This window comes from Thalassophryne amazonica, chromosome 10 (genome assembly GCF_902500255.1).
Source record: "Thalassophryne amazonica chromosome 10, fThaAma1.1, whole genome shotgun sequence".
In the NCBI taxonomy this organism is placed as follows: domain Eukaryota; kingdom Metazoa; phylum Chordata; class Actinopteri; order Batrachoidiformes; family Batrachoididae; genus Thalassophryne; species Thalassophryne amazonica.
In genome coordinates this window covers 4,131,707-4,159,329 of record NC_047112.1, presented here as the reverse complement: position 1 = coordinate 4,159,329, position 27,623 = coordinate 4,131,707, and the positions used below count along the sequence as shown (strand labels likewise).

The 27,623-nt window shown below is 44.3% G+C and overlaps 1 protein-coding gene across 1 annotated transcript; it reads right to left on the bottom strand.

The window, feature by feature from the left end:
* On the bottom strand, positions 1-27,339 carry LOC117519421 (NACHT domain- and WD repeat-containing protein 1-like). The gene is given in 27 exon segments (XM_034180770.1): positions 1-521; positions 1,398-1,503; positions 1,585-2,138; positions 3,365-3,638; positions 3,915-4,063; positions 5,207-5,297; positions 5,668-5,931; positions 6,465-6,667; positions 9,331-9,453; positions 9,634-9,831; positions 19,114-19,140; positions 19,143-19,277; positions 19,470-19,587; positions 19,739-19,757; positions 20,849-21,013; positions 24,272-24,327; positions 24,329-24,429; positions 24,432-24,475; positions 24,580-24,603; positions 24,605-24,645; positions 24,647-25,061; positions 25,063-25,276; positions 25,279-25,513; positions 25,515-25,771; positions 25,774-25,875; positions 25,948-26,035; positions 27,244-27,339. Coding segments are annotated over 27 exon segments (4,404 nt in total). The 3' UTR covers positions 1-216.
* Positions 27,340-27,623: the final 284 nt, after the last annotated feature.

The following is a 27,623-nucleotide window of genomic DNA, read 5'->3' as shown; positions in this document are numbered from 1 at the left end:
TTTATTGTCACTGCCACAAAGAACAACGAAATTACGTCTGGAGCATCCACATACGTAGTTAAAAAGAGCAACCAGTGCAACAAATAACCCCTAAATACCCCATGTAACATTTATAACATCTATACAGTGACATTTGACAGCAATATAAAAACAAGATATTGAAAAAATGCATTAAGAGTAAGAACAGACCAAATAAATAAATATAAAAAAAGAGTCCTACAGAATGTGACACGTGCAGGAGGACTTGGATTTCAGCGTGCCAAGCTGGCTCGGGTTGAACTGGGCCAGGTCCTGGAGGTCTGTCACCATCATCTGTCCACAATCCTGTGCCTTTTCTCTGGATGTGACCCGGTACTGAGCCTTGATGTTCTTGAGAGGGTTGTAGTTTGGACTGACATGTTCCGGACAGTGGAATGCCTCTTTGATGATGAATCCCTGCTGTGACAACCCCATGAACCCGTTTCCGTCAGTCAACATTCGAACCACGGGGGAGTAGACGTACTGGACGTACAGGAGGCTTCCTGGAACCCGGACACACAAAACCAGAACTGCTTCAGAAATCACACACAGGACCACTTACGGTGATGAGGTAAGAATGTGCTGTTGAATTTTAAAACTCACACTGACCAATCACAGGCTATCGTTAGAGCTGCAACTAGAAACCAATCATTGCCATTAAAAAAAGAAGAAGAAAAAAAACACTAGTGTGGTCAAACTGGAGGAAAAAATGTTAATACAGAATGAAGTGCACCTGAATTCCCGCCATCATACACTGAGGGGGCGGAGTCATCCTCCCTATCTGCCAGTGGCTCATGTGAAGGAGGCGGGGTTAATAACCCATACAGTAACACACACCACTAGGGGGTGTTAAACATATTTTAGCTTCAGTTTTCACTGTTGCTCTTTATTCCAGGTCTGGTTTAACTCAACCTTTATTTCTAAAGCACGTTTAAAACAACAGCAGTCAACCAAGGTGCTGTAGGTAATTAAAAAATGGGCACCAAGTTACCCCCAATAGTAAATAAATGAATTAAAAATAACAATAAAATTTCAACAGGCAATAAAACAGATAAAAGACAAAGTAAAATAGAGAGTAAAAAGTAGTAGGAAATAAGGTTGCATGCTAAGTGAAGCTAAGCGCTGGACAGGTTGTAATTCTCTCTTCCATGTGCTGTCATATTTCTGTGCAGTTTAAGAACATTAAGTCCATTAATTTGACCAGAAAAATCCCATCACCCTCATTAATATGCAAATTTATTTAAATACACCCAAATCTCAGCGTTTAAATTACGGCACGTCACTTTCCAGGTTCCTACAGCTAGACTAAAGAGTTTTTAAGGCGCCGTGGGACTCCTGTGTTGTTATCGTGCACCTGAGTGACGGGTGTTGGCGCCCACCTGTGGCCACGCCCCAGACTTTCACCGTGCTGTCCTGACATCCCGTGAAGACAAACTGGTCGCAGTCAGAGAAGCAGGCGGAGAGGACGCCCTCGAAGAAAAACCCCTGGAATTAAAAAAGACCAAACCTCAAATGTTCTGCGCACTTACAACCACAGCAAAGTTCTTCATTTGTGTGACCTCTGACCTTGTACTCCATGGTGTGGTCCAGAGCCACCGGCCTCAGAGCCCACAGCCTCTGCACAGCGTCCTCGGACCCCACCAAGGCGTGCGTCCCCCGGCTGCTGGCTGTCACACAGGTGACTCGGCTGCGGTGAGGATCCAGAGTAGAGCTGCTGCCGTCGCTGAAGTCGCAGAGGGTCACCTCGCCGCAGCTCGTCCCGTACAGCACCCGGCGGTCAGCCAGCAGCGCCATGGAGGACAGTGGGCCCTGGAGGAGGGGCAGGGGGAACCTCTCCAGAGGCCCCTCCACCGTGGGGAAGTTATCCCTGGAGGTGATCTCAAACAGACGCACGGCGTCATCGTAGGCCACCGCCATGTGCTTCTCCAGCGGGCTGACGGCCAGGCAGCAGACGCGGGGCAGGTCCTCCGGAGGTGGGATGCAGAGCGTCTCCTGGGGCAGCGCTAACGGGTAGATGAGGACGGTGCCGGTCGTCAGGCCGCACAGCAGCAGCCGTTTGCTCTGAGCCACGTCCAGGCAGCACACCTCAGCAGACAGAGGGAAGAGGTCCGATGGTGAGCCTGCACACAAACCCAGGTCATGGATCAGGATCCAGCTGTGGACCTACGTGTGTGAACGGAACAACTAGAAGCGGTTTGAACTGGGCCAAAGGGGCTGCAGGAAGCAGCCTCCCTGTTTCTCTTAATGACATCATCACCATCTTGTGGATAAATATGAGATTTGGCCAGCTGACCTCCAGATGAGGTCATGTGATCACCAGCGTCTGTTTACAGAATAATTTCAAACATTTTCTGTTTATGGAGCAAAAAACTGAAGTGGTCTGAATTTAAACACTGGATCTGATTTTTTTTTTTTTTTTTAATGGAGCTAATTTGAGACATTTTCATTCATTCTAATTCGAGTTCACTAATCTTCATGAATCCTGTCAGAAGGGGACTGGATCAGGATCAGGATCGGGATTTATACAGGACAGACGTAAAGACGCTACAAACCTTCATTTAGGGAATAACCGTGTTGTATCTGATTTGTGGACGTTCATGCTGTTATACGGCAGCAAACTGAGCTTTACCAACGATGCCTAAGTGGAGCCGTAAAACCGCTATTTGTGACCGTATAACAGCACGAACGTCCACAAATCATCAGACACAACAGGGTTATTACCGTTCTAATTCAATTCCATTGTTTGCACTGTTTATTTTTCTGTAGGTAATTCGGTCGGTGAGGTTTACCGTCGAGCCGAGGCAGCGTCACTCTAACAGCAGTCAGGGCGCGGAGTAATCCATCAAACGTGAAAATCCATCAAATGGATTGGATTTGATTCTGTTTCAGAATCCACATCAATACTTTCATATGGTAGCTTAAATTCACTTACTTCAGCGGCGGCAGCACGTGACTTTCTCTCGCTCTCAGCTGACAGCTAGCAGCGTCAGCTGTCAAATTGTGCATCTCGTCGCATAAATCAACAGTTCTGCGTCCCGACAATACTGTGCATGTGCGGAGGACAGGAATGACATCTCATCAGAACAGCGGTCAGGGCGTAGAGTAATACATCCAAATGCAACATGGTCGAATATTTTGCCACCGTTAGCCTGATATTATACGGTCTGAAATCTCACACCATTAATCAATCAGATTTGTGGAAAAAATGTAATTGGATTAGAATGAGGTTTTTACTCCTAAAACTAATATCCAGGATTGTTCAGGTGTAACTGAACAGCGCCTGGTTACATTAAGATGGACCTGAATCACTAAAACAACATCTGCGAAGCTTCTCGCCATCACTGACCTGATTCACTGTCCCAGCAGATGACCTCTGTCTGGTTCTGCTGCTGGACGTAGAACACCTGGTCGCAGTCCTTGGAGATGGCAACATGGGTGGAGCCTGCAGGGATGTGGCCTGTGGGTTTGTGGCAGGTGTCGTACTTCAGGCTCCACACATGGATGCCGGCGGCGGCTGTCGAGGCCGAGACCACGAAACCTCCATACAGCACCACAGAGGAGACAGGAGCATCGGAACCACACAGAGTGTGCAACAGCGCTCCCGTGGTCACCGACCAGATCTGCCAGATCAGATCAAATAATCAAACAAATGTTGATTTGATTAATGTTTATTAAATAAACTAACTGAATGTTTTGAAAAACTCTGAATCTGTTTCAAGGAAATCCTGAAGACAAAGTTTTAATGTGAAAATGATGCTTTTATTTTGAAACAACTTAAGTGGTCTTTAAATGTGATTAAATGGGAAGGACTTTTATTCTGAAAATGATGGAGTTTGGACTCATTTTTAAGTTTTGCATCACGTGTTGGTTCTTGTCGTCACAGTTTGGGCTCTTACTCGTACAAGGTGGTCGGCGGCTCCGGAGGCGAGGAGCCGGGCGTCCGAGGAGACGCAGGCAGACAAAACGTCATCATGGTGATGGAGGACAAGGAATCTGTCCACAGAGTTTCTGTCCGTATGAAAGAGACTCAGAGTTCTCTCGCTGCCTGCAGGAACACGTTTTGAATTTTTCATTATTTCTCGACATTTTGAATTGTATATTTGACAGCTTTTATTTTGGAGGGAACTTTTGATTTTCTAGAAAGCCAGGTGATATTTTATCTGGTCACCTGCTCGATGAACGTGTTAAACTACAACGGCAGAGATATGAGATGAAAACATCTCAAAGCTGAACAGGAAGTAAAACAACAACAACAATAATAATAATGATAATAATAGTAATAACAGCACAATTTAAACAAAAACAATCATGACTGTGACAATAACTGCCAGAGGAGGACGGAGTTTGTGATCAACTAACCCTGTCTGTTTTCAAGAAATTACAAAAAAAGTTCAATGTTCTTGACTAAACATTGTAAACCCCTGTCAGAGCTCAGCCTGAAAAGGAGAACAACTCAATTAATACAGAAAATAATCCCGCAGGAGACACAGAATTTATTTTCCTGAATCAGGAGAGAATAAACGAACGTGACCCTCGTCACCGACCATCCCGTCAGCTCTGAAGGGTCCAGCCCACTAGCCTCCTGTATTTATTAAAATAAAGTTGCATACAGACATATGGAAGAGACAATATACAAAAATACAGTGGCGACTCGAAGTCTGTTCTCACATCGATATGAAAATTGTTATGACTTTAAGCCTCCAGTCTCACGGTCTTCTCATAACAAGAAAACAGCGTCAACCCTGAGCTGGTGTGCAGGTGACACCGCTCTCTACTCAAGGCTGGACTGTTAATTAAAATGTACATCTGTGCTTAGTGAAAAACAAGGCTACTCTACTGCTCACACTTTCCATGTGAGCAAAAGTTCCCCTGTGAGCAGTTTAATGATTACTTTAGCAGTTCAGTGATTAACTAAGAGTTAATATTAAGTGAAATCACACACATGTATATATATATGTGTGTGTATATGAAGAACAGGATCAAAGACAAAATCAAAGACAGTAAATCAAAGTAAAGACATTAATAACTGATAATGTCTTGAAAATTCCCCATCAACCCCCCCAGAAAAAAGAAAACAGCTCTATGACATCACAGAGATCTTTGGACAGGAGGGTGGGTTGACAGAGCTCTGCACCCCTCGAGTGTGCCATCAGTTAGTTAGTTAGTCAGTGAGTTAGTTAGTTAGTACCTGCCAACATGATTTTTTCATCTGCAGAAACTGACAGTAAAGAAGGAAGCAGTGGGAACTCCGCAGCCGTTTGTTTTCCTGTGCTGGAAATCTGCAGGACACAAAACATCACCATCAGGCCACGCCCACATCCTGTTGCTCCCTACCTGTGTTTCCACTGACTGCTTTTATCTGTTTGCATTTATCTAAATTTACCCAACCCCCCCCCAAAAAAAAAACTGCATCAGCTGATCCGGCCCCTCCTCCACCCACACCAACAGCAAAAACACAGTGTCAATTATTTTTAAAATTACTACCCAGGAGGGCCCATGCTTTGGCGCCCCCTGGTGGCCCGGTCTCAAACACAACAACCAATGAGAACATGAGGAACCTTGTGGACTTTCTTATTCTCCCGTCTTAAAACACGACCCGACTACAGCAGGTGGTCTCCGCTTCAAACTGACCAATCACAGCAGACGTACCTGATGGAGGACGCCGTCTTTGGAAACCACAAACACCATCTTCTGTTTTGGTAAAATAACAGACGCCACAAAGCCAAACCGTTTTGGTGTCTTTCCCAGCTGAGTCTCAACCGCAGGCACATTGTTCAAAGGATGCCAGAACCGGAGCAGACCGGAACCGGACACCGAAACCACCCGGTCATCCAGAACTCCCAGAACCACAGACCCAGCACCGCTGCTGTGTCTGAGGAGCAGCTCGGTTCTGTCCAGACTCCAGACCACCACCTGTAACAAACCACAGGTCTCTGAGCTCCCTGTTACCATAGAAACAGGCACAGACAGACAGAAACAGGTGAAGATTTGATCAGCTACGGGAAGCGGATGAGAACAAAGAGGAACAGGGTTCTTATTTGTCTGGCCACCAAGAGTAAACCACACTCCATTAGAATACTGCAGAAAAAGAAGGAACAGTAGGAATACCAGTCATACTACTCAGAATACTAGAATAATTTTAATTACTGCAGAAAACTGTCTCTGGTTGGACCTGCAGCTCTGTGAGTGCTGGAACAAAAAGCATCAACAGTACCAACGGTACTAATGCACGGGCAGTACTAAGAGTACCCACAGTACCAACGGTACTAATGCACGGGCAGTACTAAGAGTACCGACAGTACCAACGGTACTAATGCACAGGCAGTACTAAGAGTACCGACAGTACCAACGATACTAATGCATGGTAGTAGTAGTAGTGGTGGTGGTGGTAGTAGTAGTAGTAGTAGTAGTAGTAGTAGTAGTAGTAGTAGTAGTAGTAGTCGTACCTGAGTGGTGGAGTAGGCGTAGACGCACCTCTCCTCGGTCAGGTGCAGGTGAACGGAGGAAGTGATACCATCAACAGGCACCGCCTCCTGAATGCAGAACAGCTGCTTTCCATGGAGCAGGCTCCACCCCCTGAGAGACCCTTCAGCAGCCAATGAGAGGCAGTGAGCAGAGCTGTCAATCAGCTTGATGGACAGAACCTCAGCTGCAGATTAAAACAGAAATGATGGTTAAAGTTGGAACAGAGTTTCACTTCCTGTGCGTTCTCTCTTTAGCCTCGGTTACGCCCCCTTGTCCTTCTGTCCTATTTGTGATCTGCATGTTTAGTTTGTGAAAATCTACAGTAGTGTTCAGAATAATAGTAGTGCTACGTGAATAAAAAGATTAATCCAGGTTTTGAGTATATTTCTTATTGTTACATAGGAAACAAGGTACCAGTAGATTCAGTAGATTCTCACAAATCCAACAAGACCAAGCATTCATGATATGCACACTCTTAAGACTATGAAATTGTTATGTGTCGACGCGGGTTGAGGAGCGGAGCTGCGTCAGACAGGACCCAGTGCTAAAAATAACCAGAAAGCGGTTCCAAACAGAAACTATTTATTATTCACCTGTGCTTAAAAGTGTAAAAACATAAAAACAACGTCCCTCTGGTGGAGTGATTCGTGGCTCGCTCTCCAGCGCCCGCAAGGATTAAAGCCGGCGCTCCTGGACTTCCTACCACCGCCAAACACCCCCCAGGTGGACACGACAAACTGATTCTCTGTGAAGCAAAGAGAAGGTGAGGTAAGTCAACAGATACAACTATACCTTCCAATAAACACACGCTATCAGCAACACACTCAGGTCAGTGTCCTTTTTTTACTTTATGCAAATGAGCAGCTTCTCACAACAAGTGGAGGATCACTTATCCTTCACGCCACAGCAGTGAGAAGCAAACTGCACAATTCTCTTCACAATTCCAGTATACTGTGTAACAAAACACCAAGTTACTATCAACAATTACTTAAACACTTAATTACCTTTAGTGCGTGCTGACAGCATGTGTCCTCACCCCTCCCTGCTTCACGGGCTCGATGTGTCAAAACCCAGGCGAGGTCCTCAGCGTCTCACAAACGAACGTCACAAGGTCGAGTTCCCGGCAGTTCTGCTCAAATCACACATGACTTAAATGCAGAACGCCATCCAATTATCTGCTTCAGCTGCAAGTCGTCCAGGTTGCACGTGAGCACCAATCACAGGTGCTTTCCATGATGTTGGGGCAACTGTTTGTTGTGATTTGGCGCTATATAAGAAAAAAGTTGATTGATTGATTGATTGATGTTGATGAGGGTGAAGACTCTTCAGCCAGCACCTTCTTCACAGACAAATCAGCCCTCATGCCACCTGGAGAGCAAAGAAAAGAAAAGAACACCAAAACATCCACCACGCCCCCCCAACACACAACAGAAATTGGGCTATTAGTAAAAAAAAAAAAAAGTAGAAAAGGGGGTGTTCAGAATAATAGTAGCATCTGCTGTTGATGCTACAAACTCAAAACTATAATGTTCAAACTGCTTTTTTATCAATCCTGTGAATCACTAAACTAGTATTTAGTTGTATAACCACAGTTTTTCATGATTTCTTCACATCTGCGAAGCATTAATTTGTTGGTTTGGAACCAAGATTTTGCTGGTTTACTAGTGTGCTTGGGGTCATTGTCTTGTTGAAACACCCATTTCAAGGGCATGTCCTCTTCAGCATAAGGCAACATGACCTCTTCAAGTATTTTGACATATCCAAACTGATCCATGATACCTGGTATGTGATATATAGGCCCAACACCATAGTAGGAGAAACATGCCCATATCATGATGCTTGCACCACCATGCTTCACTGTCTTCACTGTGAACTGTGGCTTGAATTCAGAGTTTGGGGGTCGTCTCACAAACTGTCTGCGGCCCTTGGACTGTCTTTTATCATCCTGGAGCTGATCAATGGGTGAGCCTTTGCCATTCTGGTTATTCTTCTATCCATTTTGATGGTTGTTTTCCGTTTGCTTACACGCGTCTCTGGTTTTTTGTCCATTTTAAAGCATTGGAGATCATTGCAGATGAACAGCCTATAATTTTTTGCACCTGCCTATAAGTTTTCCCCTCTCCAATCAACTTTTTAATCAAACTACGCTGTTCTTCTGAACAATGTCTTGAACGTCCCATTTTCCTCAGGCTTTCAAAGAGAAAAGCATGTTCAACAGGTGCTGGCTTCATCCTTAAATAGGGGACACCTGATTCACACCTGTTTGTTCCACAAAATTAACAAACTCACTGACTGAATGCCACACTACTATTTTTGTGAACACCCCCTTTTCTACTTTTTTTTACTAATAGCCCAATTTCATAGCCTTAAGAGTGTGCATATCATGAATGCTTGGTCTTGTTGGATTTGTGAGAATCTGCTGAATCTACTGGTACCTTGTTTCCCATGTAACAATAAGAAATATACTCAAAACCTGGATTAATCTTTTTAGTCACATAGCACTACTATTATTCTGAACACTACTGTATGCCGGATGCCCTTCCTGACACGAGCCGGCTCGTTTATCCAGGATTGGGACCAGCACTCAGAATGTTCTGGTGTTAATTAATATCACATTTACTGATTCTCTCATGATGAGTTTCTTGGGTTCATGTCTCAAACGTGTCGCTCTGGTCTGAAGCAGCTTGCTGTTTCATCAGGAGGATCCTCTGGGATTCACCTGGATGAAGCACTTCATGACGATAAGTACGCCCTCTAGTGGGCAGCCCGAGTCTGTCTGTTGGGCTCCACTGTCGCTACCGTAGCTACCGATTATGACTAATTAATTAATGACTTTGGTTTCCTCACAGGTGTGTCCCAGCAGAGTGTGTGTAAGCTGCATGTCGGCGAGGCTCCAGACCGCCACCACGCCATCGTCTGACCCTGTGATCAGAAGCTCTGCCTCTGTGCTGATGTCCAGACAGAGAACACCTATGGAGAGAAGACACCTGTCACCTGCGGGAAATCTGACACCTCTTTCACAAAACTAGAGCTAGATCAATTATCAGCTGATCATCAGCTGGCTGATTATCCGCTTATTACCTGCTTGTGGCCCAGCCAATGATCAGTCTATCCCTAAAAAAACAAAACAAAAACAGGAGTATTTCTGACCTCCGTTTAGTCCACTCAGTGTGTGCTGCAGCGCCCCGCCTGGCTGCTGCAGGAAACTGCATTTGGGGATCAGGATTGGCTCAGTGTGCGCGAGTAACCAGTCCTCACAGTGGCTACAGAGCCGGCCAATCACAGAGGGGAAGGGCGTGGCTAAGTGGGAGAGCCTGGCCAGCAACTCTGTGCAGAAGAGCAACATTTCTGGAAAAAAACACAAAAATTTCATTACGGATACTTTTTGCTGTAAATGTCCCACCATCATTACACAACTTCATATTTACTTTTGTTTTTATTTTTCTTGTTGTATTTGTTCAAAAAATGACATTGGTAAGGATTTTTAAAAGAATATTTTAAACTAATTTTAGTTTGTTTACACCTTTTCACCATCAACTTTCAATTTATTTTCATTTACAAAAGGCCAAATCACAACAAAGTTGACTCGAGGAGCTTCACACAAATAAGGTCTAACCTTACCAACCCAGACAACACAGACAACAGTGGTAAGAAAAAAAACCCCATCTGATGATTTGAGGAAGAAACCTCAAGCAGACCAGATTTGGGCCATGATACAGACACAATTCACAAAACACATATACAGGAAATGTTGTTGGTGCACAGGACAGGAAAGTTTCAGAAAAAGACACCACACCCATCTCTGGATGGAGCTGCACCTCAAACAGAGAGAAAAAAACAGAATCAGGCATCAGAAAGACAAAAAATACAGTATAATTTGTCAGCATTAACAACAAGAAAAACAGAAGAACAAGCAAATGGCATTGCTATCTGTAGGGGGGGGGGGGGGGGGGGCTGGAACATGAGACTCAACTCAAGGCTTGACTCGTCAAACTTCGTTATTCAGAACTCCTTACAAAAGAAAATTAAAATACTAATGTCAGACCATGGTATTATAGATAGTTGGAGGAATCTCTTTCCAACAAATCCGGATTATACCCATTACTCTCTTTCACACACGGTATACTCAAGGATTGATTATTTCTTTATTTTTTAAACAGGATTGCCACTGGATACAAAAAGCTGACATAGACCTGACATTGATCTGTCAGATCATGCTCCCAATTTTTTGACCTTAGAAATTAACAGTGAACCCAAGAATACGATGTGGAAACTGAACACAAATGTGTTAAATGATTTGCAGTTCACCAAATTAACTAAAATGGATATCACAATTTTTTAAAATGAAAACCAGAATGGAGAAGTACGGCCAGAAATTGTCAAGGACTCACTGAAAGGCATTCATGAGAGGTAAAATTCATGAAAAAAAATGAATTTTTGTTCATATAAAAAGAGAGAAAGACAAGCCAAATTGAAGGAGTTAAAGAATTAAAAGAGCTCGAGACAAAACACAAGAGAGAACTGAATCCAGAGCTTGATATAAAACTAAAACTTTTAAGAAATTGAATAAATGCAGAGGCGGGAGTGGTGTTCAGTTGTTGGACTTCTGTGCTAGTCACAGTTTGTCCATCATGAACACTATGTTCAAGCACAAGCGTGTCCATAAGTGCACATGACACCAAGACACCGTGAGCCAGAAATCGATGATCGACTTTGTAGTTGTATCATCTGACATTCAGCCCCATGTCTGGGACACTCGGGTGAAGAGAGGGGCTGAGCTGTCGACTGATCACCACCTGGTGGTGTGTTGAATCCACTGGGAGGGGAAGAAGCTGGTCAGACCTGGCAGGCCCAAACGTATCATGAGGGTCTGCTGGGAACGACGGGCGGAACCCTGTGTCAGCGAGGTCTTCAACTCCCACCTCCGGGAGAGCTTCTCCCAGATCCCGGGGAAGGTTGGAGACATGGAGTCCAAGTGGACCATGTTCTCCACCTCCATTGTTGATGCGGGCCGCTTGTAGCTGTCGTCGCAAGGTCTCTGGTGCCTGTCGCGGCGGCAATCCCTGAACCCTGTGGTGGACGCCGGAAGTAAGGGATGCCGTCAAGCTGAAGAAGGAGTCCTACTTGTCTTTGTTGGTAAGTGGGACCCTGGAGGCAGCTGAAAGGTACCGACAGGCCAAGCGTGCTGCAGCCCGTGTGGTCGCAGAGGCAAAAACTCAGGTCTGGGAGGAGTTCGAGGAGGCCATAGAGGAGGACTATCAGTTGGCCTCGAAGAAATTCTGGCAAACGGTTCTGATGCCTCAGGAGGCGGAAGCAGCTCTCCACCGGCACTGTCTACGGTGCGGGTGGGGAGCTGTTGACCCTGACTGGGGATGTTGTCGGGCAGTGGAAGGAATACTTCGAGGATCTCCTCAATCCCATTGTCACGTCTTCCGAAGAGGAAGCAGAGACTGGGACTCAGAGGCAGACTCATCGATCACCCAGGCCGAAGTCACCGAGGTAGTTAGAAAGCTCCTCGGTGGCAAGGCTCCTGGGGTGGATGAAATCCGTCCTGAGTACCTTAAGTCTCTGGATGTAATGGGACTGTCTTGGTGACACACCTCTGCAACATCGCTTGGCGGTTGGGGACAGTGCCTTTGGATTGGCAGACCGGGGAGGTGGTCCCTGTGTTTAAGAAGGGGGACCGGAGGGTGTATTCCAACTATAGGGGGAATCACACTCCTCAGCCTCCCTGGTAAGGTCTGTTCCAGAGTACTGGATAGGAGAATTCGACTGATGGTCGAACCTTGGATTCAGGAGGAGCAGTGTGGTTTTCGTCCTGGTCGTGGCACACTAGACCAGCTCTACACCCTCCATTGGGTGCTCGAGGGTTCATGGGAGTTCGCCCAACCACTCCACATGTGCTTTGTGGATCTGGAAAAGGCTTTCGACCGTGTCCCTTGGGGCACCCTGTGGGGGGGTGCTCCGGGAGTATGGGGTCCGGGGTCCTTTGCTAAGGACTATCTGGTCCCTGTACAATCGCAGCAGGAGCTTGGTTCGCATTGCCGGTAGTAAGTCAAACCTGTTTCAGTGCACGTTGGCCTCCGCCAGGGCTGCCCTTTGTCACCGATTCTGTTCATTACTTTTATGGACAGAATTTCTAGACGCAGCCAGGGTGTAGAGGGGGTCCGGTTTGGGAACCACAGAATCTCATCTCTGCTGTTTGCAGACGATGTGGTTCTGTTGGCTTTGTCAAATCAGGACCTTCAGCGTACACTGGGTCAGTTTGCAGCCGAGTGTGAAGTGTCCGTGATGAAAATTACAACCCCTGGCAAAAATTATGGAATCACTGGCCTCGGAGGATGTTCATTCAGTTGTTTAATTTGTAGAAAAAAAGCAGATCACAGACATGACACAAAACTAAAGTCATTTCAAATGGCAACTTTCTGGCTTTAAGAAACACAATAAGAAATCAGGAAAAAAAATTGTGTCAGTCAGGAATCACCCTGTAAATTTTCATCCCCAAAACTAACACCTGCATCAAATCAGATCTGCTCATTAGTCTGCATCTAAGAAGGAGTGATCACACCTCGGAGAGCTGTTGCACCAAGTGGACTGACATGAATCATGGCTCCAACACGAGAGATGTCAATTGAAACAAAGAAGAGGATTATCAAACTCTTAAAAGAGGGTAAATCATCACGCAATGTTGCAAAAGATGTTGGTTGTTCACAGTCAGCTGTGTCTAAACTCTGGACCAAATACAAACAACATGGGAAGGTTGTTAAAGGCAAACATACTGGTAGACCAAGAAAGACATCAAAGCATCAAGACAGAAAACTTAAAGCAATATGTCTCAAAAATCGAAAATGCACAACAAAACAAATGAGGAACAAATGGGAGGAAACTGGAGTCAACATCTGTGACCGAACTGTAAGAAACCGCCTAAAGGAAATGGGATTTACATACAGAAAAGCTAAACGAAAGCCATCATTAACACCTAAACAGAAAAAAAACAAGGTTACAATGGGCTAAGGAAAAGCAATCGTGGACTGTGGATGACTGGATGAAAGTCATATTCAGCGATGAATCTCGAATCTGCATTGGGCAAGGTGATAATGCTGGAACTGGTGCAGTTCCAATGAGCTTTATAAAGATGACTGACTGCCTGAAGAGAACATGTAAATTTCCACAGTCATTGATGATATGGGGCTGCATGTCAGGTAAAGGCACTGGGGAGATGGCTGTCATTACATCATCAATAAATGCACAAGTTTACGTTGATATTTTGGACACTTTTCTTATCCCATCAATTGAAAGGATGTTTGGGGATGATGAAATCATTTTTCAAGATGATAATGCATCTTGCCATAGAGCAAAAACTGTGAAAACATTCCTTGCAAAAAGACACATAGGGTCAATGTCATGGCCTGCAAATAGTCCGGATCTTAATCCAATTGAAATCTTTGGTGGAAGTTGAAGAAAATGGTCCATGACAAGGCTCCAACCTGCAAAGCTGATCTGGCAACAGCAATCAGAGAAAGTTGGAGCCAGATTGATGAAGAGTACTGTTGTCACTCATTAAGTCCATGCCTCAGAGACTGCAAGCTGTTATAAAAGCCAGAGGTGGTGGCAACAAAATACTAGTGATGTGTTGGAGCGTTCTTTTGTTTTTCATGATTCCATAATTTTTTCCTCAGAATTGAGTGATTCCATATTTTTTTCCCTCTGCTTGGTCTAAAAAAGTAACCGTTACTGACTGCTACTATTTTTTTCTTGATTTCTTATAGTGCTTCTTAAAGCCAGAAAGTTGCCATTTGAAATGACTTTAGTTCGTGTCATGTCTGTGATCTGCGTTTTTCTACAAATTAAACAACTGAATGAACATCCTCCGAGGCCGGTGATTCCATAATTTTTTCCAGGGGTTGTAGCACCTCCAAATCTGAGGCCATGGCTCTCGACTGGAAAAGGTGCCTTGCCCTCTTCAGGTTGGTGGAGTGTCCTTGTCTCAAGTGGAGGAGTTTAAGTATCTCGGGGTCTTGTTCACGAGTGAGGGACGAATGGAGGTGAGATCGACAGATGGATCGGTGCAGTGTCTGCAGTGATGCGGTCGCTGTATCGGACCGTTGTGGTGAAGAGAGAGCTGAGCAGGGGGGCAAAGCTCTTGATTTACCGATCGATCTACATTCTGACCCTCACCTATGGTCATGAGATTTGGCTCATGACCAAAAGGTGGCCAAGTGGTTAATGCGCTTGGTTTCACTGCAGAAGGTTCCTGGTTCAAATCCCACCCCTGCCACATTTCTCCATGTAATGTGGAGTTGTGTCAGGAAGGGCATCCGGTGTAAAACCTGTGCCAATTAAACATGCAGATCCACCTTGGATTTGCTGTGGCGACCCCGAGTACAAAACAAGGGAGCAGCCGAAGGGATTTACTTTACCAAAAGAATGAGTTCGCAAGTACAAGCGGCCGAGATGAGTTTCCTCCACAGGGTGGCTGGGCGCTCCCTTAGAGATAGGGTGAGGAGCTCGGTCACTCGGGAGGAGCTCGGAGTCAAGCCACTGCTCCTCCACATCGAAAGGAACTAGCTGAGGTGGCTCGGGCTTTTTTTTTTTTCAGATGACCCCTGAACGCCTCGCTGGAGAGGTGTTCCGGGCATGTCCCATCGGGAGGAGGCCCCGGGGAAGACCCACGACACGCTGGAGGGACTACGTCTCTAGGCTGGCTTGGGAACGCCTCGGTGTTCCCCGGAGGAGCTGGGGGAGGTGTGTGTCGATCGGGGGTCTGGGCGGCTTTGCTTGAGCTACTGCCCCCACGACCGACTCCGGATAAAGCGGAAGAAAATGGATGGATGAATGGATGGAATAAATGCAATGTACCAACAGGAATATGAAAGAAGATGATCTACACTAAACAAAAATATTATGAGTCAGGTTCCAGATTCGCCAAATTACTTGCAAGCAAATTACAAAAACAACAAGCCGACAATACAATATACAAAATAAAAGATCCAATTTCGAAAATGTGGGTGTATAAACAATCTGAAATTCAAGGTGTTTTTCAGAATTATTATAAGCACTTATACACACAACCAAATTTACAAAATGTTCAACAGATAAACAATTTTGTGAAACAGCTCAATGTACCTACTCTGTCTGAAATCAAAACAGAATACTTATGGCTGAAATAACGGAAAGAGAGCTGTCCTGTGTGATATCAAGTCTGAAAGCAAACAAATCACCTGGTCCAGACGGTTTTCCTGCTGAATGGTATAAAAAATCTTACCGACCCTTATTAACTGATCAAACAGGCTTCATCTCACAGAGACAAGCATATGATAATATAAGACGTACTGTGCACATAATGAACCACATTAAAAAGAGGAAGATTCAGGCAGCTTTGGTCAGCCTTGATGCAGAGAAGGCCTTTGACTCTGTGAGCTGGTGCTTTTTATATAAAGTACTACAGAGATTTGGCTTTCATAGTAATTTAATAAAAACAATTAGAGCACTATATACAAAACCAATTGCTCGGATAAAGATAAATGGACATTTAACAAATTCATTTGAACTGGAACATGGGACTAGGCAAGGTTGTGGGCTCTCACCTCTTTTGTTCTCCCTTTACATAGAACCTCTTGCACAGATGATAAGACAAACAAATGAAATAATGGGAATAGACATCTCTGGAGACATACATAAGGTGGCACTGTACGCCGACGATGTCCTTATATATCTAAAGGAACCAACTAAATCATTGCCTATATTATTTAATTGTCTAAAAACATTTGGCAACTATGCTGGATATAAACTGAATGTGATAAAACACATAATCACATTAAATTACAATCCTCCAACAAATTTACGCAAAGTGCTAAAACTAAAATGGGACTAAAATACTTTAAGATACTGAGGAGTTGTAATTCCCACTGAAATTATGACTATAGCTAAACATAACTACGATGAACTTGTTGCAAAAATCAAACAAGACATTCAGAGATGGTCTGCTGTTCCCTTTATGAGTCTAACTCAAAGAATTGAGTCAGTAAAAATGAACATATTGCCAAGATTTCTTTTTCAAGCTCTCCCTGTAGAGGTTACTAAAAGCAGTTCGTGGAATGGGAAAAAATAATCTCTACGTTCATATGGCTGGGAAAAAAACCACGAGTGAGAGTCAAGAAATTACAACTTTCTAAAGAGAATGGAGGAATGGCAGTACCTAATTTGAAAGACTATTATTACTCAGCGCAAATCAAACCTGAGAATCAAGCTAAATGGAAGGACATTGAATCTCGTGTTCTGTCGGACCCCCTGCTGCCGGCAATATTAGGGAACAAAGATTTAGGAAGAATCCTTAATGAAATCCATGGCTGAAGTCATCATTAAAATCTTGGTCAAAAATTAAAGAGGAATATAAATTACATAATTTGAAGATCGTGAGATGGTGTGTATACGATCCTGACTTTAAGCCCAACCAAATAGACACTGGATTTCACAATTGGATACTTAAAGGCATAACAACATACTACTCTTTAACAGATAAAGGAATATTAAAGGATTTTCAGACTCTCATGAACAGTCATAACCAGAGAAAACAAGATTTTAATAGATATTTGCAAGTGCGCCACTAGATTAATAAAGAAATAAGTTTCCCTCTAGATGTGCAGGAACCGGTGCTCAAGGAAATATTACATTCATACAATGCAAATCAAAAAAGGTCTAATATCTAGATTATATAAAGGGTTTATGAGTAAAAAATCATATTCAACACAATATGTAAAATGAAATGGGAAAAGGATGGCTCCATTATAATGACTGATGAAGAGGGGCGGGGTTACTGTACATCTGTGTGGAAGTGCACAAATTCACATTCTTGGAGAGAATTCAATTGGAAATGCTTAATTAGATTTTTTAATCACTCCAAAGCTAAAAACGTATTATAATGGGGAGGAGCCTAAGTGCTGGAGACAGTGTGGAAGCCAAGATGCCAATCATTGCACATATTTTGGGAATTTCAATTTCAATTTATTTTCCTTTATATAGCGCCAAATCACAACAGAGTTGCCTCAAGGCGCTTCACACAGGTAAGGTCTAACCTTACTAACCCCCAGAGCAACAGTGGTAAGAAAAAACTCCTCTGAGGAAGAAAACCTCAAGCAGACCAGACTCAAAGGGGTGACCCTCTGCTTGGGCCATGATACAGACACAAATACAGAACAATTCACAGAACAATTCACGGACAAATATACAAGAAATGCTATTGGCGCACAGGACAGGCGGATCGCCAACACAAATACAACTCCCATCTCTGGATGGAGCTGCACCTTAAACAGAGAGAAAAAACAGAATCAGGCATCAGAAAGACAAGAAATACAGTATAATTTGTCAGCATTAATCAACAAGAAAACAGAGAAATACTAAGGTGATCGCCGGCCACTAGCCCTAAACTTCACTAAAAGACCCAGAATTTAGGTAAAGTTGAGGCCACAGCCCGCTCCAATTACTAATAAAATGAATTAAAAGAGTAAAAAGCACAGTAACATACTATACCAGTATGCTATCCATATGAAAGGGAAAATAAGTGCGTCTTAAGTCTGGACTTGAAAGTCTCCAAAGAATCTGACTATTTTATTGAGGCAGGGAGATCATTCCACAGAACAGGGGCACAATAAGAGAAAGCTCTGTGACCCACAGACTTCTTATTCACCCTAGGGACACAAAGTAGCCCTGCACCCTGAGAACACAAAGCCTGGGTCGGTACGTAAGGTTTAATTAGGTCAGCTAGGTAGGGAGGTACCAGTCATGAATAATTTTATAGACTAATAGCAGAACCTTAAAGTCTGATCTCACTGGGACAGGAAGCCAGTGAAGAGACGCCAAAATGGGTGTAATGTGGTCGAACTTTCTGCTTCATGTCAAAAGTCTGGCTGCAGCATTTTGAACCAATTGGAGAGCCCTAATGCTGGACTGCGGTAAACCAGAAAATAGAACATTGCAGTAGTCCAATCTAGAAGAGATAAACACATGGATCAGAGTCTCAGCATCAGCCATAGACAGGATGGGACCAATCTTCACTATATTTCACAGGTGGGAGAAAGCAGTCCTAGTAATATCTCTAATGCGGAGGCCAAAGGACAACGAAGGATCAAAAATTACCCCAAGGTTCCTCACTTTGTCAGTATGATGTATGACACACCATCACAATAAAAAGAAATTAAAATGTCAGTAAAAAGAGAGATTTTTATTCGTTTGAATGCCTTTTTGAGTTTGATTTGGATTTTTACTGTAGTTGTATTTTAATGTGAGCTTTGCAATTTTTTATTTTGAATGTATTTATTTGTGTGGGTTTGTTTTTGGTTGTTTTTTGTAGTCTGCATAAAATAGATTATTTTGGTCCAAATCTCATTTTAAAGATTCCCTCTGAGGAAATTTAAATTGTTCCGTTTAAAACCATTGACTGCTGCAGTCAAATAGCTGAGAGAGAATAAAAGTTCATAATGAAATCGTTTCCACTCAGACCAGTTACATTTTAAAATCCAGCAGCTGTTTGGAGGATTTTTAGTTTTATCTGAAAAAGTCCAAGATTAAAATGATGCTGAATTCAAAACTCGAAGCTAAATACCATAAAGGAAAACACTATAAATAACTGACCCACGTCTCCGTCCAGGAAGTCCAGGCTGGTTTGAGCAGCACCAGAGCATCTCGGACTAACCCGGTCTCAGTGCAGTTCATGTACTGGGAGCACAGGTCCAGGTCCTGGATTACACTGGACACGCCGTGCACGCGGCTCTTACAGAACAGCCACTCTGCACTGCCTGAAAAACAAACAATCTGCCAGCTGCACTCCAGACATGTCAATCAATAACATCAGTGTTTAAGCCCCGCCCCCCTTCTGTAAGCAACTTACAGGTCTGTTAGCATCACCCCGTGTTTTCTTGCCATCATTGATGTGCAGAGAAAACACGCCCATGAAATTACTAGTGCTAGATCAACGGCTTCTTACTTACCGATGACTTCCTGACGTAGCTCCTCCCACAGGCCAGCGTGCAGCAGGTGATAGGGCAGCTCCTGCAGCTTCCTCACATTAGCCAATCCTGGAGCAAACCACAGTGGCTGGGGTGGGACCTTTAACATCACAGAACCAATCAGAAATCAAACTAAACAAAGCTGAAATAAACAGCAGAAGAACAACTATTCAGTGCGTCAGCAGCGTGGTCAGATGTTTTATTTTTATGGTTTCTGTGGACAGTGGATGGTTTCTGATCCGTGACTCCACATTTGAACAGATATTAAGCCTGGTTCACATGACGGGATTTAAAGTTATCTTTAGGTTTCCAAAACCAGAGAGACCACACACATGGAGATTAAAAAAAAAAAAATCATAGATCTAACAGTGTTGGTGGTACAGTGTGTGGTGTTCAGCCACACGGTGAGGACAACACCACCACACACCAACAGATTTCACACACCAACATTCCCAGCTCAGACAGGAAATCTCGCAAAATCTCTCGAGATTAAACAAGATACTTTGTGGACTATTTAAAACAGAGGAAAAAAAAAACAATACAAAAAGAAAAAGAAAAGGTGTTCTTTAAAGGAGTGGAGACAACGTGACCACCGGAGTCAGAACAGCTGTTTTGATTTTATTTTCTGCTCCGTGCATCCGTCACCTCGCTTTCTGATTGGCTGCACATCACATTCAGCAGGCTGGCGTGCTCATTTGTGGTCGGAGGACACAACACACGCTGCGATATCAGGCCCAAAAAAAATCCAACATGTTGAATATCCCCGATTTGTGATCGAAGCGCCCCTGATGTCCTTCCGAGCAGATCAGAGCGCTCTGAACACACGACACACAGCAAGAATATCTAATAAAATTATATTTAGCGTCATCACGATTGTCGGGGCGTCCTTAAGATTGTCAGAAGGGGAAGATCATGTCCGATATCGACCTAATTATCCTGCCGTGTGAACCAGGCCTTACTCTACACATGACACGTGTGTGTGTGTGTGTGTGTGTGTGTGTGTGTGTGTGTGTGTGTGTGTGTGTGTGTGTGAGAGAGGAGAGAGAGAGAGAGAGAAAGAGAGAGAGCGAGATTTCAAACCATAAATATTTGGAACAGAGTTTAGATTTAGAGCACGATCACACCAAATTTTAAAAAGTGATGTTGTAAAGCCACATTTTACATTCAGGTAAAGTTCTTTCTAACTTCCTGGATTTGATTAAACAGACAAAACAACTTAAATCTAAATTAAATTCCACTTCGAACATTTATCAGAGAGAAACACACACACCACACACACAACACACACACACACACCACACACACACACACACACACACACACACACACACACACACACAGAGTAAATAAATCCTTAAAACTCTGGCGTGAACCTTCTGTCAGAGACAAGGAGCGAGAGACCCGGCAGAGCGACCGGCTTCAGCTTCCCAGACCAGCGACCCAGAAAGTACTCAGCCAGGTTCCTCCGGTACCGCCCACGCCGCTCTGATGTCAGATACCGAGTCGCTACTGCCTTAGAGAAATGCCTAGTTAAACAAACACACAGCGTCAGAACAGATAATTCAACTCAGTTTAGACTCTACACAGGTTTTCATTCTGTCCTGCAGTAAAACACACACGTTTGGAAATAAATGTTCCTAAAACCGCGTTTAATCTGGGACAACGCCACACGGTCCCTACATGCCCCAGTACCCTCTGAACTTTTAAAGGCTCAGAACACATCCAACACTGAAAATAAATTTAATACTGAGACCTCTGGGTCTGTGGCTCGGTACTCGGTTATCAGTGGTGGGCACAGATAACCAAAAATTAACTTCAATAACAGATATTCAGATAACTGAAAAAATATCTTTGATAAAGATAAACCGATAAACCACCCAAAAATGTATTGGAAGTTACAGATAACCGAAAACTGATAATTCCAGTATGTCTCTGGTACATTTGCAACTACTAACAAGCTGAATTTGAGTTTTTAACACCACGATCTCTTTTGGAAGCATCAGAAGCGACAACAGACCCAAACGATGAGTCCACACTTCTATGTTTAAACATCTTGCCACCTGCTGGAAGCTCTTGTTTACTACACGGCTTCCAGCACCAGAAGCACCCTGAGAGGAGCCACAAAGCCCAGCTCTCTACCAATCACAACGCTCCGGTCAGGCGGAGGTCTTGGAAAATAAAGTCATGCTGACTTATGGTTTGGTGTGAATACTGATAGAATAACTCCATTAATGTCAATTCTGTCATTTGCACAAAGTTAAAATATAACATATTTCTTTTAATGTTGAATAATGCACTAATTCTGAGGTTTTGTAACAAACACAGACAGATCACAAAGGATCTGGGTAAAAGTGCCTCTGCTAAACACTGATTGATTGAGTCATTCATTATGTAAACCAACACGTTAATTGTGACGTGTGTCATGTGCTGGTGTTTACAGATAAATGTGCTTTTGTAAAATATTCCATTTTTTATTTGTATAAACAGGCATTTTTACGGAGCCCTGGAATTGTCATCGCAAAATGTTTTGCATGTGGAGAGAATGTGCGCTCATTTTATTAGTGCCGTGCGCACGTTTTATGATGTTGTAAAACGTTCACTCAATCTTGTCTTGACCACTAAATGTTGGCTTTACACTGTGCGAGTTTTGGCCCTTTTTCAGATGATTTTTCATTCGTGTGAGAATTTTTTGGACCGAGTTTCAGGTTAATCGCGCATCCTGCATCGTGTAGTGTACATGGAGTAACAAGCTACGTTTAACATCTCACGACCACCTCCTGATCGCCGATCATATGGTCAAATGAAAATCAAACCTGTTTGATATTATTCTGGTCAGCCGTCGTGAGGGTATCCTGCTGCTGAAGAGCTACAAGCGTCCAACCGCTCGCACTGTGCATGTGCAAACACCGCAGAGCTGTCTTGTAATGTTTTTTATTGTTTTGTTTTTAAACTTTGATGTCTCCCATTGAGAGTTTTCGTAAATTAAGCTTGAAAAAAAAAGCTTATGTTTTGCGTCTGGAAACCACAAGTTCACGTGTGGTTTTTGAATGTACAATGTGTGTGAGAACAAATTGGGCACTCTGAACTTTTACACCGTGCGGTTCTGTAGTACAGTTTGAACTGAAACCGAGTACAGTGATTAAAAATATCATACAGTGTCTGCTCAGCTTCAGGACGAATACTTACTGCCAGGAACTGCCATGAACACTACTGGCCAGTAGATGGCAGTAGAGGCCTTGAAAACTTACCAAAACAAAATTCCAGATAATCCGTGCCTGCTACATTTAAGATGCATGGAATTTAACAAACGCAAATACAATAACGTCTATAAACCCAGAGAATATATTCCGAGAGTTTTAGGCACTAGAGTTTAATGCTGTTGTCCGTGGAGCCTGAACAGAGTGTCTGACATGCATTTGTCCTGTCATGAACGTACTGAGATTACCCTATCCTACCCATAATGCACTGCTGGGCACAGCATGTGCTCACTAAAACCTTAATAATTAGCGCATTACTTTAAAACTAAAACATATATCTGATATTTTCACTTTATAAAACTTCAGACATCACAGTAATTTTAAATAACTTGTCCAAAATTAGTTTGGTTAAAATTTGAACCATAAGTTAAAATGTACACCTCTGGATGACTTGGGTGATATTGCCAGCATATCAGTATGGTGTTAAAGGAAATTTTTTTTTGTGACCAGTTCTCCTTTGCCTGCAGAAGATAGAGCAGTTTCTCATAGAAGCAGCTCTCTTCTGTTTGCAGAGGGTAGAACTATACATCTCTTAGGAAACAGGTAGGTGCTCAACTGATTTTAAATTTTAAAAATGTTTGCCGCTGTTCAGCTTTGTTTACTACGTATCGGTCTAAAAATTATCGGACAAAATTTATTGGAAGATAATTAGTCCGATACTGTTATGAAAGTTATCTAAAAAGATAATCCGATAATGAAAATATTATCTTCAATAATTATCTGTTATCGGATTATCGGAACTGTGCCCACCACTGTCTGTACAGAGACCTCCGGGGTCTATGGCTCGGTACTCGGTTACAGACACCCTCGGGTCTTGGCTCAGTACTCTGTTACAGAGACGTACGGGTCCGTGGCTCGGTACTTGGTTACAGAGACATACGGGTCTGTGACTCGTCTCGGTTACAGAGACGTACGTGTCCGTGGCTCGGTACTCTGTTACAGACACCTCCGGGTTCGTGGCTTGGGACTCTTCCCTCGGTTACAGAGATCTGCGGGTCTGGAACACAGAGACCTCTGGGTCTGTGGCTCGTACTCTGTTACGAGATGTACGGGTCCGTGGCTCGTACTCTGTTACAGAGACCTCCAGGACGCTTTACCTTCATGTGTTCACAAACTGAAGTTCAGCCACGCACACTTGGTGGCGCTTTAGTTGATGGTGATGATCATGTTAATCCTGTCGGACTTGTGACTCGGCTGAGGGGAACATAAATCCAGCAAAACTTTCCAGAATCCACATCAAGAGCAAAACTTTGAGGAAGATCCACTGAACCCGTTCTGACCAAAAGTGACGGCATAAAATAGACCAAAGAAAAAGTTAAGAGATTACTTTCAACTCTTTAATCCCTTTTAAAAAAGAAAGTAATTATGATGGAATTTTTAAAAAAAAATTTAAATTACTAAATTTAATGAAAGTTTAATTTCGTTTTAGGTTAGATGATGTCAGTGTGTTTAAACTGTCAGCTGGATGTTATTTGTCCTTTGTGGACGTAATGAAGCTTTGAAGCTGAAGTTGGACTCGTTTCTTACCGATTCTGAAAGACGATGGCGACGGCTCCGCCCACCCAGCGCTCCTCCAGATGGTCCCTCCAGGTCGCGTCGCAGACGAGACCAGAGCAGCGGAGGCAGCCGTATCAAGGAGGGTGTGGGCGGGAAGGCGTACGTGTATATCTCCCTGATGACATCTCATCCAGTGACATGACATCACGTAGTTCCGCCTCCAGCAATCCCTCCCTGACAGGACACGAGGGCGGAGACACGAGACAGTTTTAAAGAAAACAAAGTAAAATCTTCCAAATTATGTTTAATCTACCGTGGCATACAGGAAGTGGTCTCACCTCGTCAAAGTGATGTATCCTAAGCCCGCCCACCACCTCCTTCCCGTGCTTCTCCTCCAGCCTTCTCTAAGAGCAGTGACATCACTTCCTGAGCGCTGTCACCAAGCCACAGCTCTGTCAGAGGGGTGAAGGACGCCCAGCGTTTGGCGGTGGACAGCATGAGTTTGAGGTGAAGCGGACAGCCGCTGTGCTCGAAGCGCTGCAGCACGGCGCCACTCTGCTCAGGGGTTAGAGTGCGCTGCACAGCCTGCAGGTATGAGTCCACCATCTGCTGGCCCTCATCACGCGACAAGCGTCCCACCTCAAAGAAGGAATCCACGCCGTCCAACTTCAGCCGCATGGCCACCAACATCTCACTGCTGGTGTCCATGGAAACCACCATGTGGACGTTTGGCGGCATGGCAACGGGCAGCCACCTGAGCTTGTGGGCGTGGTGTCTGTCAGACAGACAATCCAGCGAGTCAAGGATGAGCAACATGTTGCTGCTGGGAGACATCCGCCAGAAGATTCTGGAAAAACTGGACAAGCTCCTGATGGCTGTTGGTGATGAGTGGAGAAGGCGGAGCCAAACCAGAAGCTGAGGAGATCTGGAAGCAGATGCTGAGAAGGATGCAGTCGATATCAGGGCAGCGAGGATAACTCGCAGACAGGAGCCTGATCACCACCAGCGCCCTGGCCTCCAGGATGCCATGCATTCCTGTGCCAGTTTGCACAACAGAGACGTCTTTCCCGCCCCAGAGGCGCCGTGGACCACCAGCGGGGGATGGTGGACTTTAGTGGATTCCCACATGGCAAGACAGAGTTTACCCAGAATTCCTTGTCTCCCCTGGATTCCTGCGCTGAGCTTGGCGCTCAGAGCAATGTGGCGCTTGACCTCCTCCGTCGCCTGCTCTGAAACAGCACCTTCTACTGTGGCAGTGCCGTTCTTTCGGGCACCCATGCGCCGCTGACTCCAGCGCTGCAGTGATTCTGGTTTGCATCTGTGCCACAAACTGCTCGCAGACGCTGTCCAGGTACTGAACGTGCTCCCTGCGTTTCAGGTCGATGACGCCCTTGCTGAGCTCCACGGCGTGAAGGTTGAGGATGTTCTGCGAGGTGGCGTTCAAGCGTGACTTCAGGCTGCTGAGGAGCTCCCGGGCCTCGCCATCCAACAGGCCATCAACAGCCACATCCATGTACTTGGCAAAACGTTAGGCCCCTCCCTCACTTCGGGGAGGTTTAGGATGAAGAGCAGCGCAGACTGTTCGCCGTCAACCTTCCACACGCCCTGCTCGATTTCACGCTCCGTGACTGCAGACAGGACAAGAAGAACTTTAGATTTCACCTTCGAGCACGTCCGACAAACTGAGGCGGTGACCTCTGACTGATTTGTAAAATGCTGTTTCTGCTCAGCTGTGATGTCACCATCTGTTTCGGCGTGTGCAGCAGCGTTGCGGAGTAGCTTCAACAGGTGTCTCTACGGACCGCCACGACAGATTGTCACCGTCACGCTGCGTAAAGGGTCAGCCGGGTCATGGGTCAGCCACAGGAGGTAAAACACAAGAGATCAACATAAGACTGGTAACAACGGTTCTGGTGCTGGCATGGTGAATGGGTCCATAGTGTGACTGCGTAAACACAGAAATTAGCATGTACATGAACAGCCCGAGTGCCCTTGAACAGGAAGTAACGCCAGAGAAACAAAGGACTAGAGTAACATAATAAAAGCAGCAGAGCAGTGATCAGGACAATGTGGTGTCGTGCCTGTTTCTTAATTTATGCATGATTTCTGCTTCATGACAGATTTAATATTTGTATATTTCAGCAACAAAGGGTTTTTTGTTTAATCAATCAGCACTTGAGCTTCTGTTTTAATCTGCTGGCCTTTTGCTGGTTCTGGAACAGATCCCTCAAGTCCTTTTGACCTGTCTGGCCATTTGTACAAGTCGTTCTCTATGCTGAAGTGTTCAGTCTTGGTGGTGCGCCGTTAAGGAGCATCACCCACAGAGCCACCTGGACGGCAACCACCCAGGCAGACAACCGGCCCATCCCCACTTCGCCAAAGTAACCATCTACCTGCTGCAGCCAGGTGGGGCATGGGCATGTCCTTGGTCAGGTGAGGCATGGGCGTGTCCTTGGTCAGGTGAGGCATGGGCGTGTCCTTGGTCAGGTGAGGCATGGGCGTGTCCTTGACCTTCTGTAGCTGCTGGAGTCCTCAATAGTAATGTTTGTTTTCGAGTTCCATGTGACATCTCACTGAATTCTTTTTTCGCAAGTTAGAAACACAGACATCAACATGATCATGACGTCAGAGTAGAGATCTGTAAATGTGTGAAGAGAAAATCTATAAAACAGCAAGAGTGCTCTGAGAGCACAATGTCCCACTTTCAAATGCTGCTGAGGTGCAAGTGCTTGCTACATTCTGAGAACATTTCAAGGACTTGAACCAAGTTTACTGAAATTCCTCCTAAAAATGTGAGATGAGTTGATGTTAGAATGCAGAAACCAACTCATGAAACTGACAGTGTGGACGTTTGTTTATCAAGAGCCATAATTCTGATAAAATGAGCCCAACTGGATCAATATGAAAATATGCGTATTACCAACCTGTAACAAGGACTTGTACCAAGTTACGTGAAATTCCTACTAAAAATGTAAGCGGAGTTAATTCCAGAACACTGATACCTTTTTGGGGTGGGTGGACGGACAGAAATCACGACATAATCCCCCTTCGGGCCTTTGACCAGCAGGGGACTGGCACAAATGCCCCGCATCCTCCATGTGTGGGAGGGGCTTAATTTATCTCCTTATTACACATGTTCAGTCATTGGTGATTCATTAATTAGTCAGCATGATGTAAAAACACAAAGGTCACATTTCCTCAGACAACTTCACAGCTCATTAAAAACAAATATCAAAACAGATATTCTGCTGTGGAGCAACACTTAATATCACTAAACCGGAACATTTAATTTAATTAGACATCCATCCATTTTCTCTACCTACTTACTCCAATTACGCTCAGTTAGACAGTTCGAAATTCATTTAAATCACTCAAATGGCAT